The 23,014-nt window shown below is 38.3% G+C and overlaps 1 protein-coding gene across 1 annotated transcript in view; it reads left to right on the top strand.

Annotated features, from left to right (window-relative positions):
• The window catches only part of DNAH7 (dynein axonemal heavy chain 7), a 270,230-nt gene that overhangs the window by 177,530 nt on the left and 69,686 nt on the right, over positions 1 to 23,014 (top strand). The window contains exon 47 of the mRNA XM_055123217.1: positions 7,616 to 7,770. Within this exon, the coding sequence (XP_054979192.1) occupies positions 7,616 to 7,770 (155 nt within the window). The remainder of the gene's footprint in view (positions 1 to 7,615; positions 7,771 to 23,014) is intronic.

Below are 23,014 nucleotides of genomic sequence, written 5' to 3'. Positions count from 1 at the left end.
GAATATAATTAACTTCCGGAGCTAAAGACACCTGAAAGTCTCTAAGTAATCAGAATTTTGGAGGTTAGTCATAACATTAAATATATCAGATTATATTTAACGGACTGGAGCGATAGCACAGTGGGGAGGGCATTTGCCTTGCACACGGCTGACCCGGGTTCAATTCCTCCTTCCGTCTCGGAGAGCCTGGCAAGCTACTGAGAGTATCCTGCCCGCATGGGAGAGCCTGGCAAGCTCCCCATGGCATATTTGATATGCCAAAAACAGTAATAACAAGTCTCACAATGGAGACGTTACTGGTGCCCGATCGAGCAAATTGATGAACAATGGGATGACAGTGCTACAGTGCTATATTTGAAAATTTTATAGATTTTTTGCAATTAGATCTTTATTTTATACAAATTAGATCTTTATTTTATACAATGCTTTTCTTTAAAAAATGCTTGTTTTTATTTCTAAGCAGTTTAATAAATTAGATTTATTTTGGCAGCAATTACAAATGATAAGAATACCCACCTTTCTTGTTGTTGTTTCAACTACATGTGCACCTCTAGGAGGGGAAATAGCAAATGTCTTAGATATGCACCACTGCTGTATATATGAATTTTTTTCCGCAGAGTGGACTGTGAAACATGTATTATCACTCTTAGAAGTGTGTACTTTCCAAAAGCCCCCAAAACACTAAACAACATGCCTATGTGGACAAAAGCAAACTATCAAAACTTGCAGTGCAACATGCTGTAAAAACTCAATTTCTGTTTGGAAACCACTAGTTTTAAATTAGTATTTGAAAATGGGACTGGAGGGGTAGCACAGTGTGTAGGGCGTTTGTCTTGCACACGGCTGACCCGGGTTTGATTCCTCTGTCCCTCTCGGAGAGCCCGGCAAGCTATGGAGAGTATCTTTCCCACCTGGCGGAGCCTGGCAAGCTATCTGTTGCTTCTTCAATATGCCAAAAACAGTAACAAATCTCACGATGGAGATGTTACTGGTGCCTGCTCAAGCAAATCGATGAACAATGGGATGACAGTGACAGTGCTACAGTGCTACAGTGGATTCATAAAAAAATTGTGTTGAAAAGACCAGAACATTGTCTTGACAAAATAATGGTAGAGAGGAAGTAAATGACATGCGTGGCCATGTCCAATTCAGGGATTTATCCTTATCTAAAGAGAGAGACTCTTTATTGTCAAAGGGGAGGCAGAGACATTGGTGGTGTCTGTGCTCCCAGAAAGTGTTCAGGTCCAACAATTCTCCACCCAGCAATGTGGGCCTGATGGTTCATTATTCAGACCTGGCTATGTGGGCTGTTCATGTCTCAGGGTGTGGGGTGATAGTGCTCAGGAGCCACCAGGACTATATCCCATATTGCTTGGGGGGACCACATAATGTCAGAAATTGACTTGGAGACCTCATGCAGGATATTCCACACGTCAACAATTTGGGCTATTGTTCCAGCTCAAGAGAAGCTATTTAAACCAATGTATATTCCATATAGTCCTCCACAATAATTGTCTATGTTTTAAAAAAAACCATCACATTCTTTTCTACTTACATTGAATAATATCTTCTCAACTGAAATTTTACTCATGGGTATGTTTTGCTGTGGAAACCCTAATTGTAAGAAACAGTGTTGTAAACCAAAACAATAACATTGTCTTATTTTTGAAGCAAAATGATGTCATGTTAAGAGAATTGTTTAAGTAAAATTAGGTTTTGTTTTGGGTTTGGGGCTACAACCTCACGGTGGCCAGAGGCTATTAATTTCTGGCTCTGTATACCAGGGTGACTCCTGGCAGTGTTTGGGGAACCATATACGGTGCCAGGAATTGAAATGGTGGGAAAAATTAATTTAATAGTTATTAACAAGGTCTTTAGGAATATCTCTGTGTAAAATATGTATTTATATATAAGTATATACTTGTATATATGTGTGTATATATATGTGTGTATATATATATGTATATATATATATATTCACACAGAGAGACACCACATAGAGACAGAAGCTGTGCTGAATACATTGTTCCAGCATGACTTGAAAATAGTATCTGTTTCTCATTGAATTGCTCTTGCATCTTTGTGGAAAAATCAATTTGCCATAGTAATGTGGTCTTTTTCTGGGTTTTCTAATCTGCCCCACTGATCTATTTGTTTTTATCTTTGCTGCTGCCATGGTAGTCAGGGTTACACTTGGATGTGTTCAGAGTCCAGTGCTTATCTATATAGCCAGTGGCTTCTGGAGCCACTCGGTGAAGATCAGAGCCTGTGTAAGCCAGGGTCTCACACAGTCAAAGCGCATGTTCAGCTGCTGAGCTACATTCTCCACTCATAGCTTTGGATTGCCTTGTCTTGAGGTTGAACACTATGTTGTCCAACTTTGTTCTTTCTAAAAATTATTTTGGCTAGTTCCAGTTCTCAATATAAAATTTAGAACAAGCATAGCATATTATAAATAGTACTAGAATTTTCACTGTAATAATGTTAAGTCTAGAGACAATTAGGAAATAACTGACATCTTTTAATCTGTCTTCCAATCTACTAATGCATTCTATCTTTTCACCTACCTCTTTGATTTTTTCATTAGTGCATGTTATTGGATTTATACACAGTGATTTATATAATGTGTTATTATAAATGGTGCTTTAATAATTTATATTAGATTACTGCTACTACTCAGAACCACTTGATTTTTTTTTAATATAAAAAGGAACGTGAGAAGATCTCTGCTCTTTGCTACAGAGAAAACAGCCTTTTGCATACCAGGAAGTTGAAGCTCTTCAGACAGTGGATCTGCCAGTTGTTAATTGTAGGCTTCTCAACCTCAAGCCCTGGGAAATGACACATCTGTAATTTAAACCACCACATCTATGGAAATTTGTTATAGCAGCCTGAAAAGACTTACACCCCCTTACAACTCCATGTGCAAAATACCTCTTTTTCCAGTTCTGCTATTTAGAGGAAGGGTTTTCTCTCTGTGATCTAGGTGATTATATGTACTATCTCTGCCTCAGTGTTCACTTCTGTGACATAGATTGACCTAGAGGCTGGAAAGAAAAAGAGAAAACATAGATTTTTTTCACACTCTCTGGCTTACATTTGATTATTTTTCAATCCTGTGATTTGAGAATTTGCAGTCTGTGTTTGCTATACCCTTCCTCCACTAGGGATGTTTTCAGATAAAATAATCCTGGACAGGAACACACACACACACACACACACACACACACACACACACACACAACTCACCTCTTTACTGGTCCTGCTTCGAGTTTTAATTTTCTATCCATTCCCTTGTCATTATTTAATTTTGAGAATACTCAAGTAGTTACTTTCCTAATTTTATCAGTATATTTTTCACTGTAATCAGCAGAATAATCTACAACAACCCAGTTTGTTATTATAGATAGTTACAGAAGTTCTTTTCTCTGATTTTAAGATCATGTTTCTTGAATTGGTTATCTACATAAAGATTATCTCTCAGAAAAATATTGATTTTTAGAATAAGTTGACTTGTCTGGTGCTTGTCAGATATTTTGTTGTTGTTTTCATTTCAGTAGATTATTCTATGTAAACTTTATTTGGTCTAAGGAAAATGAAAATGGGGAAACAGCATGGATATCCCTCAAAGAATATACAATATAGTTGGTGATACAATTAAGAAATTATAGAATTGACACAATTAAGAAATTATAGAATTGACATAAGAGCATGCTATCATAATATGAAAGTACCCTAAGTATAAAATGAATGAATTTCTAACAGAGAAAGAGGATTCAGACAGGCATTGTGGGCTGTGTCACATTTGAGCTGACCTTGAAATGGAGTCAAGCTTGTCATGAAAGGCTGAGAATTGCATTTTAGACCAAACAAAAAAAGCATGAATATGGGCATTGTGGCTCAAAAAAGTATAGAAACAACAGAAGGAATAGTGAGTCATTCCGTTTCTCTAGAGAAGCACAAATGCTATCTTAACAATCACACATAATCTTACATTTTTAAAAATATTCCAAAATGTGACAGGATGAAATGAAACTTTTGAATGTTGATCAGTTTTATTCCTTTTTATTTTTACTTTTTGTTTCTTTAGTTTCTTATGGAAGGCAGCTATGCTCACCACTATACCACCAACGCCCTAGCACAGCAGGTAGGGCATTTGCCTTGCACACAGCCAACCCGGGTTCGATTCCTCCATCCCTCTCAGAGAGCCTGGCAAGCTACCGAGAGTATCCTGCCCGCATGGCAGAGCCTGGAAAGCTATTTGTGGCATATTCGATATGCCAAAAAAAAACAGTAACAAGTCTCACAATGGAGATATTACTGGTGCCCACTCGAGCAAATTGATGAACAATGGGACAACAGTGCGACAGTGCTACAGTGCTAGTTTCTTGTGATTGTGCTTCTATCAGTTCATGAATTTATTTATTCCTAAATACAATGGTTTGAATTGCCCCCCTCCTCAAATTAATATAACTGAAGACATAACCACTAATGTGACTGAAATTGGAAATGGGCTCTTTCAGAAGACAATTAGGTTAAAGGGAGCCATGGAGAAAGGGGCCTAATCTAATTGGACTGGTGTCCTCATGAAAAAAGAGGAGATAGCAACCCTGCATATGGATATACATGAGAGTAATGCTGCCTAGAAGTTAATGTAAGAAGCTTCTGGAGACATCATACCTGCCAGCACCTTGATATTGAATCTCTAACCTCTGCAGCTAAATTACTATGCTAAAGCCATTTTCACACAATAGAAATCAATTATTTTTTTAGGATTTCCATACTGTTTTTCATGATTGTACCTGTTAACTTTCCTATCAACAGCCCAGTCACATTTTAATTACTTCTCCATTCTGAAGTTCTATGTGAGTCTGCTGTGGACACATTTAAATAGTGTGACAGTATCCCTGGGAAATTGGCAAGAAAAATGCCGTATGTTTATTGAAATTTCTAAAATAAAGAAAATGAACATAATCCTAATGCTGGCTGCATTTTACACAAAAGAAAGCTGCCTATATCCCATAAGGTGATGGCAGACACTGGCTAACTCTTTTGTGACCTCACAATGCCCTGTAAATAAACTGGATTTCTCATAGCTCACTACCCTTGTTCTTACATTAGTGGGGAGTGTGAGTGAAAATAAAACAATAAGTATGAACTATCCCATAGTATAAAACCTCTGATTTTCAAAAACTATATTTTTATTCATAAGAAATGCACATTATCTAAACAAATATTTCATAAGCTACACATGACATTAGCAAGTGTTTAAACAAATACTGTAATTTTTTATATTATATATATTATATTATATAACAACTGTCACTGTCACTGTCATCCCATTGCTCATCGATTTGCTCAAATGGGTAACGTCTCCATTTTGAGACGTTATTACTATTTTTGGCATATCGAATATACCACGGGTAGCTTGCCAGGTGGAGTACGCTCGGTAGCTTGCCAGGCTCTCCAAGAGGGGCAGAGGAATCAAACCCGGGTAGGCCACATGCAATACAAACGCCCTGCCGCTGTGCTATCGCTCCAGCCCTATATATAACATATATATAAAACAAATACAAGTAATTAATTACATAAGTGTTATATATTGAATTGCTTTTGAGCTTTTTTATAGACTATATCTTTAAGTTATCTACAGTTCAAAGAACAGTGTAAGGCTTTCTCTTTCCCTGTTGTACAAATAAAGACAAATAGAGAAAGGAACTCTCATTCATTATTGGTGGGGATGTCTACTGTCCGACCTTTTTAGAAAACCATTTGGACATTCCTCAAGTAACAAGAAATTGAGCTCCCATTTGATTCAGCTATACCACTTCTGGGAATATAACCTGACAACCCAAAAACACACAAAAGAAACATTATCTGCACTTCTATGTTCATGCAGAACTATTCACAATAGGCAGAATCTAGAAATACCTGAGTGCCCAAGAACAGATGATTGGATAAAGAAACTATGGTACATCTACCCAATGGAATACCACGAAGCTGTTAGAAAAAATGAAGTCATGAAATTTGTTTATAAATGGATGGACATGGAAAGTATCATGCTGAGTGAAATGAGTCAGATGGAAAGGGACAGATACAGAATGATTGTATTCATTTGTGGTATATAAAAAAAAACAGATAGTATGAGACTTATATCCAAGGCTAGGGAAAACAGGGCCTAGGAGGAATGGTCAGTAGTTGGAAGCTGCCACAAGTCACAAATGTGTGGGAGGGTGGCGGGGGAGGGCGCCGCAGAGAAGGGACCAGTATGACAATAATAGTTGAAAATGATCACACTGGACAAGAACTGAGTGTTGAAAGTGAATAAAGGTATATACATGATAACCTTTCATTATCTGTATTATAAACCATATTGCCTGTAAGGAAAGAGAGAGAGAGAGAATGAGAGAGAGACAGAGAGAGAGGCAGGGAAGAGAGAGGGATGTAGGGAGAGGAAGAGAGAGAGAAGAAAAAAGCCTACAGTAGAGGTGGGTGGGAGGGGATATGAGTGGTTGGGAATGCACGGTGGTGAAGGGATGGGTGTTGGAACATAGTATGACTGAAATACAATAGCAAACAACTTTGTAACTCTGTATCTCATTATAACTCAATTTTTAAAATTAAAAAATTTAAAGATAGCAAATAGAAGTTGAAAAAATAGTGATTTGCACAAAGTCACATAACTAATGAAGAACAAGAGTTTTATGATGTCTGATGCCATGTTTGTGACTTAATTAGAAAGAGCAACAAATATTTAGAAACATATATAATTTGGGCCAAAGAGTTAGTACAACAGATAGGGTGCTTACCTTGCATGTAGTTCCTTGCAAGGTTCTATCCTTGGCACCACATAGGTTTCTTGAGAAGCACCAGGAATTATCCTTGAGCTCAGAGCCAGGAGTAAGCCCTGAACATAGCTGGGTAAACACCCCCAAATATAAAAAAAAAAAAAACAGAAAAATAGATCATTTAAGGACTGAGGACTTGGCTTAAGAGGCCCTGGTTCTGTATGACTCCCAAACATTTGCCAGATATATCCAAGGTAACTCCTAACCACCATCACCACCATGACTGGGAGCATATATGTATGTGTGTATAAATATATAATTATATATATACAAATATGCTCAGATCGTTCTATCAGCCCCTCCCCATTCAATATATTATGCAGCACTATGTAGTGGGGTAAAAACACTGAACCATCCAGCCCACACAGTCATGGTTAAGTATTTCTGGAAGTGACCCCTGGGGCCCTGAGTGTTGCTTGCCTACCCACCCCCAAGCCCAAGAGAAGCACAAATTTTTATTTTATTTTTTTATTGAATCACCATGTGGAAAGTTGCAAAGCTTTCGGGGTTAAGTCTGTTATACAATGCTCTAACACCCATCCCTTCACCAGGAGAAGCACAAATTTTTACATTTGCCAGATGATTTTTACAGTTGCCATTGTAGTAGTTTTCTCAGTGTGATATTTCTTCTTTAATAACATAGCTTCTCCTAAATTAAAGATAAAGTATCAATAGAAAGCACAAATATGAAGAAAGCAATATGTGTATGCTTAAACAGCATAGAGAAAAGTCGGGGCTTGACCAACATTGTCTTTCTTATCTTTCAGGAATGCACGGAGGTGGCCTCTGATGATAGATCCTCAAGGTCAGGCTAATAAATGGATCAAAAACTTTGAGAAAGCCAATAGTCTTCATGTCATTAAATTAAACGATTCTGACTATGTCAGGACTCTGGAAAATTGCATACAGTTTGGTACCCCAGGTATGTAGCTGAATAACAAGTTTGCATTGTAATAATACCTGAAGAAAGTACAGTTAATCCAAACAAAGTAAGTTGTCAGTTTCATCTTAAGTGGTGACTTTTTCAGTCTTTTAAGTATTTGATAATCATGTAAGAACTTTCGATGAGAAAGTTCTGTCTCAAACTTCACTCGTGATGCAGCCTCTAATTAAACTGTTTTAATTTTTGTCTGTTGTTTACATTCTTTCATCTCATTATAATTCCACTTTTTTGACTGAAAGGCACATTTGATATTCCAAAAATATTTTAACTCTTTAGACCAATTATCTATTTGCTCTTTTTCTCAACATTCTCTACAAAAGTAGAAGAGAAGAGAATATAATTTATATATACAGTATTATATACAGTATTACATCACTTACCATTATCTGATATTCCTGCTGATTAGAAATATTAAAAGGATTTTATAAAAACAAAACTGCACCTGTCACATTTGCCAAAACAAATAACAAATTACATACAACATTAGTTTAACCCAGATTATTAGTAACATTTTAGAATCATATTTTCATATCGAATTATGACTACTTCATCAAACAAATGTAAACATTATGAAAATACAACAGATTTAGCTCTAGGACATACCAGATGTAGTCTTACAGACTTTTTGTTTTCTAGTTAATAATATGCTACTTTAAAATATTATAATATTGTAATTTTAGGTTTGGTTAGGGAAAAATATGAAATGACAAAATATAAGGCAACCTACAAGTTTATGTTTTTATATAGGATTCTGGGAATTGAACTCATGTCAGTTGCGTGCAAGGCAAACACCCTACCCGCTGTGCTATTGCTCCAGCCCCTGGAACTTTTGCTTTCTCGCATGTCAAACTGGGGTGCAGGGGTGTGGGGCGGGACCCCCAGGGGAGGGCCGGCTTCTCTCCCCAAGTGACTGTGGAATGGCCTGCCCCTTAGCAGGTCCCATAGTAGGGACACTGTCTCTCCTAGCTAGAAATGCACTTTCTAGATCCTTCTCCCCTAGCCAGGCCCCTCTGCAAAGCTACAGAGGAGGAGCTGTGGGCTGGAGCAATAGCACAGTGGGTGGGGCATTTGCCTTGCACGAGGCTAACCCGGGGTTGATTCCTCCGTCTCTCTCAGAGAGCTCGGCAAACTACCAAGAGTATCCCGCCCGCACGGCAGAGCCTGGCAAGCTATCTGTGGCGTATTAGATATGCCAAAAACAGTAACAAGTCTCAAAATGGAGACATTGCTGGCACCCACTCGAGCAAATCAATGAACAATGGGATGACAGGGATACAATGATATGAGCACAAAAATGTGTACACAGAAGAAGTTTGCATTTATTCATGTTCACAAAATAGTTTTGTTGTTTTGTTACTGTTGCTTTTGGACTATGCTTGACAGTTGGAATATAGCTCTAAGCATTTTAGAATGACATTGGTATGTGATGTTTCCCTTGCCACAGGGAGCTTAGTTTTTTCACAGTGCTCCGGAAGCACTGCCATTTCTCTATGTTTACCTATAAACTCTTCTCTGTGCTCTCTTCCCCAATCGATCTATCACCTTTCCCCCCTAATCAGACTCTGTTAACTTGTAAGGTCAGATTCCTCAGACATCTATGATTTTATATTTGTGAATTAAATGTTGCTTTTCTCCTTCTCATGTCCTTTTGCATAGTTTACTTTAAAGCAATATCTTTTTGTATAGACACAGGAAGACAGTTAATACTATGATCTTGTAACTTGGGAGTTAATTGACTCTGAATAATATTTACTCTGGGGCATCTGCTTCCTCAAGTTAATCCTCAATTGCCCTTAGTTCCTAGAGCCCCAAAAGCAGAGTCCTGATGAGTCTGAATGGACCCAGGGCAAGCTGTGAGATACCCTGGCATTGAAATGGGCCAAGCCAAAGCTCCACAATCCTTAACCGTAAGTTAAGAGCATAGTCATGGACAAATTCTGTCATGTTCTAAAAAGAGACGACGAGATTAGAACCCTGCTAGGGTTAGGAAATACTAATCTGGCCTGAACACTGTAGTCTGAGATCTATAGCAAGATGGCCCCAGGAGAGCAATCCTATAAGCTTAATACATCTCTTACTGTGTCCATACAAAATGACTAATATTATGAATGTAAGTTTGTTGGACTAAGGAGAGGAGAAACACACCCATCTTTTGCCCTTAAGCCAGTCAGTCGTCTTGCTGGATGAGAATCTGTCCTAGAAGAAGCTTCCCCTGAGGGAAGGATCTTACATCCACTGATTGCATAACGACACCTCTGTGTAATTGTTACACCAACCCCTCATGCTTTGGGATTTAACTAGGATGTAAGAGTGGGCTAAGGGATCCAGAAGGAGAATAAAGTAGAATGTGGAGGCAGAAGCAGGAAGGAGAAGTATGAAGGAGCAGGATCTAAGAGGAGGATGAGGGGAATCGGGGAGGCAGAATCAGAGCAGAATGGACATGAGATTGGAATAAACTGCAGTTGAGACCAACCAGCCTGGCCCTTGTTCCTTCCTTTTTCTGCCCATCGCCATCGGCCTCACCAGGCTGGGCAAAGTGGCGTGAGACCACTGAATGTGGGTGGTATGAGAGAGAACCGCCGTGGCCCCTTCGTAATTTATTTTTTGAATATACACTTAACTATGCTTAGGGCCTTACTTCTGACTTTGTGGTTGGAGATCGAGGCTCAAAAGACCACATGTGGTACTGGAGATCAAACCCAGGCTATCTGGGAGCAAAGCAAGTGTCTTACTTGCTATACTATCTCTCTGGCCACATGATATGGTTTTCCTGATTTTTTTAAAAAGGGAATGTGATCTCTGTGAAATTTTTTGCTTGCTTGACAGCATGAGATACCTAAATGTAACAAACAAATTAAACATTAGAGGTTGGTTGGGGCCAGAGAGATAGTATAGTGCCGGGTAGGGCACTTGCCTTGTATGAAGCCAAGTTGGGTTCAATCCCCAGCACTGCATATGGTCCCCTGAGACCTGCCGGGAATGATCCCCGAGAACAGAGCCAAGTGTAAGCCCTGAGCACTGCAGCATGTGGCCCCAAAACAAAACAAAAATTGGAAGCTGGCATACTTGACTAATCTTTTTAGGACCACAGTACATTTAAGGGTGGATGCTCTGCCTGCCTCTGTTACTCATTGCTCAGTTCCGTGACTTTTCTGAACTTCAGTATTCCCACCTATACTTTGGCCATATACAGTATAAGGAAAGGAGAGTTACTGTACTTAGGGTACTTATAACATTGTGGATTATGACTACCATTTTTAAATGGCTTAGAATAATTTTTTTAAAAAGCATAAATGGTAAACTTTGAGAATATAGAAGATCATGGAAGTTTTTTTTAATCAATACGGTTAATGCCTTAATTATAGTTGCACAATTTAATTTAGTATTTTCTTTATCATATATTTTTTTAATTTTTTATTGTGGAAAGTTACAAAGTTACAAAGTTTTCAGGTTTAAATCTCAGTTATACAAATGAGAATGAAGACACGAGCTACCAAAACCTATGGGACGCAGCTAAAGCCGTGTTAAGGGGAAAATTTATAGCTCTCCAAGCATTCCTCAGGAAGGAAGAAAGGACCCACATAGATAGCTTGACTTCACGACTCAAGACCCTAGAAAAGGACCAGAGAAAGGACCCCAAACCAGACCGAAGGAAAGAAATAATAAAAATTAGAGCAGAAATTAATGACATCGAAACCAAAAAAACAATCCGAAAGATCAATGAAACAAAGAGTTGGTTCTTTGAGAAAATAAATAAGATTGATAAACCGCTAGCAAGTCTCACAAAGAAAGAAAGAGAGAAAACTCTAATAAATCGAATCAGAAATGAAAAGGGGGACATCATAACAGAAACCAGTGAGATTCAAAAGATCATTAGAGACTACTTTGAAAGTCTTTATGCCACAAAAAAGGAGAACCTAAAAGAAATGGATGGATTCCTTGATTCCTACAATCTCCCAACACTGAAGAAAGAAGACCTGGAATACCTGAATAGACCCATCAATGTTAAGGAAATTGAAACGGTAATCAAAAACCTCCCCAAAAACAAAAGCCCAGGCCCAGATGGTTTCACTGGCGAATTCTTCCAAACATTTAAAGAAGACCTATTGCCTGTTTTCCTCAAACTTTTCCAGGAAATTGAAAAAACAGGAACTCTCCCAAACAGTTTCTATGAAGCACATATCTCCCTAATACCAAAAGCAAACAAAGACACCACTAAGAAAGAAAATTACAGACCAATTTCCCTGATGAACACCAATGCGAAGATCCTTAACAAAATACTAGCAAATAGGATCCAACAACTCATCAAAAAGATCATACATCACGACCAAGTGGGATTCATCCCAGGGATGCAAGGATGGTTTAACATTCGGAAATCAATCAACATAATCCAGCATATCAACAAAAGTAAAGATAAAAACCATATGATCATATCAATAGATGCAGAGAAAGCATTTGACAAGATCCAACATCCTTTCATGATGAAAACCCTCGCCAAAATGGGGTTTGGAGGAACTTTCCTCAAGATAGTCGAAGCCATCTATCACAAGCCTACGGCAAGCATTATCCTCAACGGGGAAGAACTAAGGGCCTTTCCTCTGAGATCGGGCACAAGACAAGGATGCCCACTCTCACCACTCCTCTTCAATATAGTACTGGAAGTACTTGCGATAGCTATTAGACAAGAAAAAGAGATTAAGGGCATCCAGATAGGAAGGGAAGAAATCAAACTCTCACTATTTGCAGACGACATGATACTATATCTAGAGAAGCCTAAAACCTCTACTAAGAAACTCTTAGAAACAATAGACTTATACAGTAAAGTTGCAGGCTACAAAATCAATACCCAAAAATCCATGGCCTTCATATATGCAAACAATGAGGCAGAGGAAAGGGACATGAAAAAAGCAATCCCATTCACAATCGTGCCCCAGAAAATCAGGTACCTCGGAATCAGCTTAACCAAGGAAGTAAAAGACCTTTACAAAGAAAACTACATAACGCTACTCCATGAAATTAAAGAGGACATGAGGAAATGGAAACATATACCCTGCTCGTGGATAGGGAGAATCAATGTTGTCAAAATGGCAATACTCCCTAAAGCGTTATACAGATTCAATGCGATCCCTATAAATATACCCATGACATTCTTCAAAGAAATGGATCAAGCAATCCTAAAATTCATATGGAATAACAAACGTCCAAGGATAGCTAAAACAATTCTTGGGAAAAAGATGATGGGAGGCATCACCATCCCCAACCTCAAACTTTACTACAAAGCAGTAACAATTAAAACAGCATGGTACTGGAACAAAGGCAGAGACGTAGACCAATGGAACAGGGTGGAATATCCCTACACACAACCCCAAATGTATGACCATCTAATCTTTGATAAGGGAGCAAGAGATGTGAAGTGGAGCAAGGAAAGCCTCTTTAACAAATGGTGCTGGCACAACTGGACAACCACATGCAAAAAAATGGGTTTAGACCTTGACCTGACACCATGCACAAAAGTCAGATCAAAATGGATTAAAGACCTCAACATTAGACCACAAACCATAAGGTACATTGAAGACAAGGTTGGCGAAACCCTCCACGATATTGAATATAAAGGTATCTTCAAAGGTGACACGGAACTAAGCAATCTAGTAAAAACAGAGATCAACAAATGGGACTACATTAAACTAAAAAGCTTCTGCACCGCAAGAGATACAGTGACCAGAATACAAAGACTATCCACAGAATGGGAAAGGATATTTACACAATACCCATCAGATAAGGGGTTGATATCAATGGTATATAAAGCACTGGTTGAACTCTACAAGAAGAAAACATCCAACCCCATCAAAAAATGGGGCGAAGAAATGAACAGAAACTTTACCAAGGAAGAAATACGAATGGCCAAAAGGCACATGAAAAAGTGCTCTGCATCACTAATCATCAGAGAGATGCAGATCAAAACAACTTTGAGATACCACCTCACACCACAGAGACTAGCACACATCCAAAAGAACAAAAGCAACCGCTGTTGGAGAGGATGTGGGGAGAAAGGGACCCTTCTTCACTGCTGGTGGGAATGCCGACTGGTTCAGCCCTTCTGGAAAACAATTTGGACGACTCTCAAAAAATTAGATATTGAATTCCCATTTGACCCAGCAATACCACTGCTGGGAATATATCCCAGAGAGGCAAAAAAGTACAATCGAAACAACATCTGCACATGTATGTTCATCGCAGCACTGTTTACAATAGCCAGAATCTGGAAAAAACCCGAATGCCCCAGAACGGATGACTGGTTGAGGAAACTTTGGTACATCTATACAATGGAATACTATGCAGCTGTTAGAAAAAAGGAGGTCAAGAATTTTGTAGTTAAGTGGATGGGCATGAAAAGTTTCATGCTGAGTGAAATGAGTCAGAAAGAGAGAGACAGACATAGAAAGATTGCACTCATCTATGGTATTTAGAATAACAGAGTGGGAGACTAACACCCAAGAACTGTAGAAATAAGTACCAGGAGGTTGACTCCATGGCTTCGAGGCTGCCCTCACGTTCCGGGGAAAGGTCAACACAGAGAATCGATCACCAACTACATTGTAGTCGAAGGCCATGTGGGGGAAGGGAGTTGCGGGCTGAATGAGGGCTAGAGACTGAGCACAGCGGCCACTCAACACCTTTATTGCAAACCACAACAGCTAATTAGAGAGAGAAAACAGAAGGGAATGCCTTGCCACAGTGGCAGGGTGGGGTGGGGGGGAGATGGGATTGGGGAGGGTGGGAGGGACACTGGGTTTACAGGTGGTGGAGAATGGGCACTGGTGAAGGGATGGGTTCCCAAACTTTGTATGAGGGAAGTATAAGCACAAAAGTGTATAAATCTGTAACTGTACCCTCACGGTGATTCTCTAATTAAAAATAAATAAATTTAAAATTAAAAAAAAAAAAATAAATAAATCTCAGTTATACAATGCTCGAATACCCATCCCTTCACCAGTGCTCATATTCCACCACCAAGTATCCCAGTATAGCTCCACCCCGCCCCCTCACACCCCAAACCCCCCTCGACCCTAGCCCCCCCACCTTAAGCCCCCCCCGCCTGTGTAACTAATAAATTTCACTTTACTTTCACTTTGATTGCATACAATATTTCAACAAAACTCACTATTATTGTTTGGAGAGTCTCTCCCCTAAAGTCGGACCTGCTGAAAAGGAAGCATTAGATAATTTGTTTTCCATTGCTGAGGATGAAGAAGTATGAGGTCGAGTCACCACACTTAGCGGCCTCTCAGTTTTGGGTTTCTGTAATTTAGTATTTTAGGAACTAAGTCCAGAGAGATATCTGCCAGAAGTTGCATCGTTGCCAACTTGTACTTCTCAGTTACATTATATTCCACATATGAGTGCAATCTTTCTATGTCTGTCTCTTTCTTTCTGACTCATTTCACTCAACATGATACTTTCCATGTTGATCCACTTATATGCAAATTTCATGACTTCATGTTTTCTGACAGCTACATAGTATTCCATTGTGTAAATATACCAGAGTTTCTTTAGCCAATCATCTGTTTTCGGGCACTCTGGTTTTTTCCATATTGTGGCTATTGTGAACAGAGCGGCAATGAACATGGAAATGCAGATGTCATCTCTACTATACCTTTTTGCCTCTCCGGGATATATTCCCAGGAGTGGTATTGCTGGGTCAAATGGGAGCTCAATTTCTAACTTTTTGAGAATCATCCATATTGTTTTCCAAAAGGGCTGAACCAGTCGGCATTCCCACCAGCAGTGAAGGAGAGTCCCTTTCTCCCCACATCCACGCCAACACCGGTTGCTTTTGTTTTTGGGGATGTGGGCCAGTCTCTGTGGTGTGAGATGATATCTCATTGTTGTTTTGATCTGCATCTCCCTGATGATTAGTGATGTTGAACATTTTCTCATGTGCCTCTTAGCCATTCGGATTTCTTCTTTGGAAAAGTTTCTGTTCATTTCATCAGCCCATTTTTTGATCGGGTTGGCAGTTTTCTTCTTGTGGAGTTCAACCAGTGCATTGTATATCCTTGTTATCAACCCTTTATCGGATGGGTACTGCATAAATATCCTTTCCCATTCTGTAGACTGTCTTTGTATTTTGGTCACTGTTTCTTTTGAGTTGCAGAAGCTTCTTAGTTTGAGATAGTCCCATTTATTTATCTTTGTTTTCACTAGCTTGGCCAGTGGCGTGTCAGCTTTGAAGATACCTTTGGCTTCAATGTCGTGGAGGGTTTTGCCGACCTTATCTTCAATGTACCTTAGGGATTCTGGTCTGATGTTGAGGTCTTTAATCCAGTTTGATCTGATTTTTGTACATGGTGATAGATGGAGGTCTAAGCCCATTTTTTTGCATGTAGCCGTCCAGTTTTGCCAGCACAATTTGTTAAACATGCTTTCCTTGCTACACTTCACATTTCTTGCTCCCTTATCAAAGATTAGATGATCATATATTTGGGGGTGTATGTCAGAGTATTCAGCCCTGTTCCATTGGTCTGCCGCTCTGCCTTTGTTCCAATACCATGCTGTTTTAATGACTACCGCTTTGTAGTAGAGTTGGAAGTTGGGGAGGTTGATTCCTCTCATTTTCTTTTTCCCAAGGATTGCTTTAGCTATTCGTGGGGGCTTATTGTTGCATATGAATTTCAGGAGCGCTTGCTCCATTTCTTTGAAGAATGTCAAGGGTATCCCTATAGGGATCGCATTGAATTTGTACAATGCTTTGGGGAGAATTGCCATTTTGACAATATTAATTCTTCCAATCCATGAGCAGGGGATGTCTTTCCATTTCCTCGTGTCCTCTTTTATTTCCTGAAGTAGTGTTTTATAGTTTTCATTATACAAGTCCTTTACCTCCTTTGTTAAGCTGATTCCGAGGTATTTGATTTTTGAGGCGCAATTGTGAATGGGATTGCTTTTCTCAGGTCACTTTCTTCTCTCTCATTATTTGCATATAGGAAAGCCATGGACTTTTGGGTATTGATTCTATAGCCTGCAACTTTACTGTACGAGTCTATTGTTTCTAGGAGTTTCTTGGTAGAGGTTTTAGGGTTCTCTAAGTATAGTATCATATCATCTGCGAATAGTGAGAGCTTTCTTTATCATATTTTAAAAGAAATAAATCATAATCGAGTTTCTACTGTGTACATACATTCTGGAGATTTCTTTGATTTTAGTCATATAACTTAGCCATAGCCAAAGTATGGGTGACAGTGGTAGAAAACAAAACAGGTTTAGTGATTCATAACCAGTACTTTAAAGTGCAATGTAATAGAAAACAAAATATCATGTGATACTATAGAGCATGGAGTAAATATAAGCATTATTTTGTAAAATTTTACAAGTTTTATATACATATGTCAGTACTGGATCTAGAATTTTGATTTCTTTGAGTGTGATTATAAAAAATTGAAATTCAGTGACAAACACAACCACTTCATTCTTTTAACAAAGTTAGTAAGGTGCTATAGGATATTTAGTAAATGGCTTATCTGAGTCTGGCTGGTTCAGGGCAGTGCTGAAACTCGAACTCAGCTGTGTTTGTCGTGCGCTCATTATGTCTTACACAGAAGACTCTCTCGGTTACTTTAACATATGTTTTGAAGTGAAATAATTTAAAAATGAATGATGATTATTTACAATTCCATCTAGCATTAATCACCAGAGACAAGTGAAAGGCTTAAATTATAGAAGGAGAAACAGATGGCAGATTTTGTAACTATTTTTGGATTTAACCTTCAAGTAAAAGAATCGTGTCCTATTACACTTTGAAATATAAGCAGTTAAAAGCCTTTCTAATGTAATAAGTGGTTTGAGGATGTTGGTCTATTCAAGGATCAAGGATCGTGGTCTTTGATCTGTCACCCTTCACAGGTGGCCTGGATGGAGAAGGCCAAGTTTCACCTTCTTCCCTTCCTGCCTCTGCTTCTACCAGAGCAGGCCTCCCATGTCTTGCTGTGTACTTAGCTTTAAAATAAGATTTTTAAAAAAGTATCCTGCTGGTTAAAAAAGTTTGAAATCCAATGTTCTAGAAAATATAAGTGCATCTCAAAGGTTCATAAATTAAAAACAATATGGTTATCTCAACAGCATTTGACAAAATTCAACATCCTTTCATATACTTCTTAATCCTTAAAAAATCGAGTATAGAAGAAATGTAATAAAGGAAAGAGGATGGTGAAGTCAGGGTATGGAAAAATCTAATTTATTGACCAGCAAAATCCTATATATATATGTATATCACATATATGTATATGTATATAATTAGAAAACACTGAGCAGAAATTTTATGTAGCTACAAAGGTGTAAGTAGCCCAAATATTCATCAAAGAATAAATAAACCAATGTATCACATAAATATAAAAAAAAACAAATTAAATTGTTATGCATTTGCCAGGAAAAAAAAAAGAAAATATAAGTGCATCTATATTAGCTACTGCAATGGATAGGGTGTACATAGATATTAATCATAGAAGTATCATTGGTAAATCAATTATTTCATATTTTCATGAAAAGAAAAAAGCAGCATAATTTTTTTCATTTTAAAAACTCAGTTTCGAAGATTTCATTTGTACAGAAGATATTTAATTGATTTTTCTAAACTATAAAAAATACTTTGCACAGAGCACACTCTATCATATTGATACTTACTTTACTGTTCTTGTCTCCTGTCACTTTGTTTTCTTTCTCCCTTGCTTATAGCATGACAGAGGTGGAAAGCTACATCTGGTTCAGTGCTCCCTTCATTACCTCCTCTTTGTTCATTTGGTTACATAACTTAGTACTTGTTTTGCAACTTCCACACACTGCTGAGAACACTACATGAACAAGCTTAGTTTCCTCTATCATGGAGCTTATTGACCCAAAGGGAAAAATTCAATAGAAGAAGAGGCTGTTGTGCAGGAAGCAGAACATACATCTAGCAAGGTGCTGCTGTTCCATTCCTTATAGCAACACGTTGCTGTTCCACACACCTAGCAAAGCACTGCTGTTCCATATCTCTCAGCTTTCTCCTGTGCTTTTTCATCCAGTTGGTAAGATACATTAAATTTTGTCCTTTTACAATATGGGCATTCCTTCAAAAACTAGAAATTGAGCTTCCATATCACCCCACAATACCACTTCTGGGAATATATCCCGAGGATACAAAATAAAGCACAGTAGAAATGACATCTGTACCTATATATATTCATTGCAACACTGTTCACAATAGCCAGAATCTGGACACAACCCAAGTGCCTGAGAACAGATGACTGGTTAAAGAAACTTTGGTACATCTATACAATCAAATACTATGCAGCTGTTAGGAAAGATGTAGTTTTGAAATTTGCTTATAAATGGATGATCATGGAGAGTACCATGCTAAGTAAAATGAATCAGAAAGAGAGGAACAGACATAGAAGGAATGCACTTATTTGTGGAATATAAAATAACATAATACGAGACTGACACCGGGCTGGACTGATAGCACAATGGTAGGGCATTTGCCTTGCATGCCGCTGACCCGGGTTTGATTGCTCCGTCCCTCTCAGAGAGCCCAGCAAGCTACCAAGAGTATCTCGCCTGCACAGGGCAGAGCCTGGCAAGCTACCCATGACGTATTCAATATGACAAAAACAGTAACCACAAGTCTCACAATGGAGACATTACTGGTGCCCGCTCGAGCAAGTTGATGAACAATGGGATGACAGTGACAGTGACAGAGACTGACACCCAAGGACAGAAGACACAAGGGCCAGAAATATTGCTCCATAGTTGGAAACCTGCCTCATGAGCTGGGGGAGAAGGCAGCTGTAATAGAAAAGGTATCATTAAGTCAATGATGGTTGGAAGAATCATTCGGGATGGGAGATGTGTGCTGAAAGTAGATAAAGGACCAAACGTGATAACCTCTCAGTATCTATATTTCAAGCCATAATTCCCAAAAGTAGAGGGAGAATATGGAGGAAACTGTCTGCCATAGAGACAGGGTGAGGGTTGGAAAACGGGGTGTTATACTGGGGACATTGGTGGTGAAGAATGTGCACTGGTGGAGGGATGGGTATTTGATCGTTGTATAACTGGAACTCAAATATGAAAGCTTTGTAACTATATCTCACAGTGATCCAATAAAAAAAGGAAAAACAATAAAAGCAATGATTGAAAAAAATTTTGCCCTTTTAAGATGAAGCAGAAACACCTTTTCCTGAAACATTTTTCTTGACCTCTCCAATGAAGTTCCAGTTGTGAAATGTTTGTCAATTTTTACTACTGCCCTTATTTTTATTAACGTTTTGGTTCTCACTTTGAAGGTCTTTGAGCATACCCACTGGATGCTCAGTTATTATGTGTTGAACATAACTTAGATGTAGTATAGTACACAATTGAATGTTATTCATATGCACAAGATTTTTTTCCTTTTAAATATGAAGTCACATGGAATAACTTCACCTGTGACTGTCATCCTGTTGCTCATCGATTTGTTCAGCAGGCACCAGTAATGTCTCTCATTGTGAGACTTATTGTTACTGTTTTTGGCATATCCAATCCACCACAGGTAGCTTGCCAGGCTTGAGAAAATTAATATCCCTTACTGTTTAAAGCTAAAGGAAATGTAAATGTAAAAATAATACTTCATTTTCTATAATTTCTGTTAAAGATAACCTTTAAAGTTTTAAAATAACTTCTGGTTCTGTGCTTGGGGGAAAGAGTATGAAATTTTGTAATGTATTTTTAGTGAAAAGATATGTAAATATTACATTTTGTAAAAAATTACTAAGACTAAAAATGGATGTTGGAACATGCTTTGTGTGTGTTTGTTTGACTTGGGGAGAAGGCCTCTTCCGCAATAGCTCTGGAGATGGGGATTGAAAGGATGTAGGGGCTCTGACAGGCTATAGTGGAAGAATCCTGGTACTTTGGTGATGGGTATAGCATGCTAACATGCTAACATACATTTAAAGAGGACAAAACAATGTGTGACAAAAAAATTTGTGTGACAAAACAATGGTGATGTGTATGGCATAGTAACATACTTTAAAGAGAAAAGAAACTGTACCTAAAACAAACAGCCTTGTAAACCATTATCTCAGTTTAAATTAATTAAAAATAACTTTAAAAATAAGTTATCTTTGGGACATAGAGATAATTCAGAGCTTAAGGTGTCTTGCACGTGGCAGACCTAGGTTCAATCCCCAGTACCACATAAGGTCCCCCCGAGTACTCTAGGAATTACCTCTGAGCAGAATAATCTCTGAGCCAAGAGCAATCCCCGAAGCACTTTCTGTTCAAAGTTAAAAAAAGACATTTTCTATGATTATTGTCATTATATATGGTCATTTAACTATGATTTCACATAGGCCAAACCATCAAGGTATGTCAAAGTGCCATTTGTGATTCTTAAGAAATCTCCTTCTTGTTCCATTTCTTCTTTCTGGTCCCTAGAATGTTTTCCATTTCTTTCTTCTTTCTGGTCCCCAGAATGTTACCTGAAAAGATGTGTGGCCTGAGATTGTAGCCACGCACCAGAAATGGTGAAGCTGAAAGGGCTTTTTGATCTTTACCAGTACACTGTACTTACAGCCCTGGCTGATTTCTGCCAGCTCCCATTTATACGGAATTATAAAGCCCTTCTGACCAGTGTCATTATTTGGTTTTTATTACTTATCACTGAACCTAGTTGTACACAACATATCCCACAATAGAAAAATGGGAAAAAATAGGAAAAGGAGAGGAGAAAGAAGAAAGCCCTTCTGACCAGTGTCATTATTTGGTTTTTATTACTTATCACTGAACCTAGTTGTACACAACATATCCCACAATAGAAAAATGGGAAAAAATAGGAAAAGGAGAGGAGAAAGAAGAAAATGAGAGGCACCATTTTGGTGATGAGATGCCACTGGAAACTCTATGGTGGAACTGGTGACAATTACATACATATAGAGGCATAAAGCTAATGAAAGTTCCCAGGTATTTAATAAACCATTAATAAATTAATTTATCCCTTTAAAAAAAAAAAGAAAAAAATGGGAAAATCAGCATACAGTCTACAGAAGAAAAAATGTGATTAGCTTAACAGCACCTAATACATCAAGCCCAAAATGTAAATTTTAGCAGCATTTTGTACCTATCAAATTATAAAAGTTGGGAGTGATACAGGGTTCATTGGTGATAGAGAATGGGCACTGGTGGAGGGATCGGTACTAGAGCATTGTATGACTGAAACACAAGCACAAAAATATGTAAATCTGTAACTGTACTCTCACGGTGATCATTAATAAAAAATAATAAATTTTTAAAAATTATAAAAGTTGGGGCTGGAGCGATAGCACAGCAGGTAGGGTGTTTGCTTTGCACATGGCCTACCTGGGTTCGATTCCCAGCATTCCATATGGTCCCCTGAGCACTGCCAGGGGTAATTCCTGAGTGCAGAGCCAGGAGTGACCTCTGTGCATCACCAGGTGTAACCCAAAAAGCAAAAAAAAAAAAATTACAAAAGTCATGAATATAGTATTTATTGCTGGTGATATCACATATTTGTTGAAGGCTCCTCAGTTACTAACAGATTTTTTTTCTTTTTTGGAGGGGGTCACACCCAGCGATGCTCAGGGGTTACTCCTGGCTTTGCACTCAGGAATTACTCCTGGCAGTGCTTAGGGGACCATATGGGATGCCGGGGATCGAACCTGGGTCAGCCGCGTGCAAGGCAAATGCCCTACCCACTGTGCTATCTCTCCGGCCCCAGTTACTAACAGATTTAACTGAAATTTTTACTTCAGTTAGTTGCCTTATCTTAGTTTCCTCAATTGTAAAACTATAGTAATAAACCATAGTTTAAGAGTTTTTAAGTATGATGAGAAAATATGACAGCAATATGGTACCTAGAGTTTCTTATACATTAGTGTTATATACATAAGACAAACCCTAAAAAAATAAGTATGTATTTCAACTCTGAAATCTCTATAGCAACTCTGAAAAGTAATTTAGCAATATAAATAGCCTTTAAAATATTCCTAATGACTATCACTTACCCTTCTAAGACTGTAGCCTGATTAAGTAATCAGAGATCAACACAGGGTTATTCAAATAAGATGCTCATTGTAGCATTATTAACTGTAGAAAATTGAAGCAATCTAAATAATAAATGATAAATACATTTGATACATTATAATATACTAGTATTATTTAATCATGAGAGATAATAATTTTACACAAGTAG

This window comes from Sorex araneus, chromosome X (genome assembly GCF_027595985.1).
Source record: "Sorex araneus isolate mSorAra2 chromosome X, mSorAra2.pri, whole genome shotgun sequence".
NCBI classification, from domain to species: Eukaryota; Metazoa; Chordata; class Mammalia; order Eulipotyphla; family Soricidae; genus Sorex; species Sorex araneus.
Note: the sequence above shows the minus strand (reverse complement) of the source record. Positions and strands in the feature narration are given on the sequence as shown.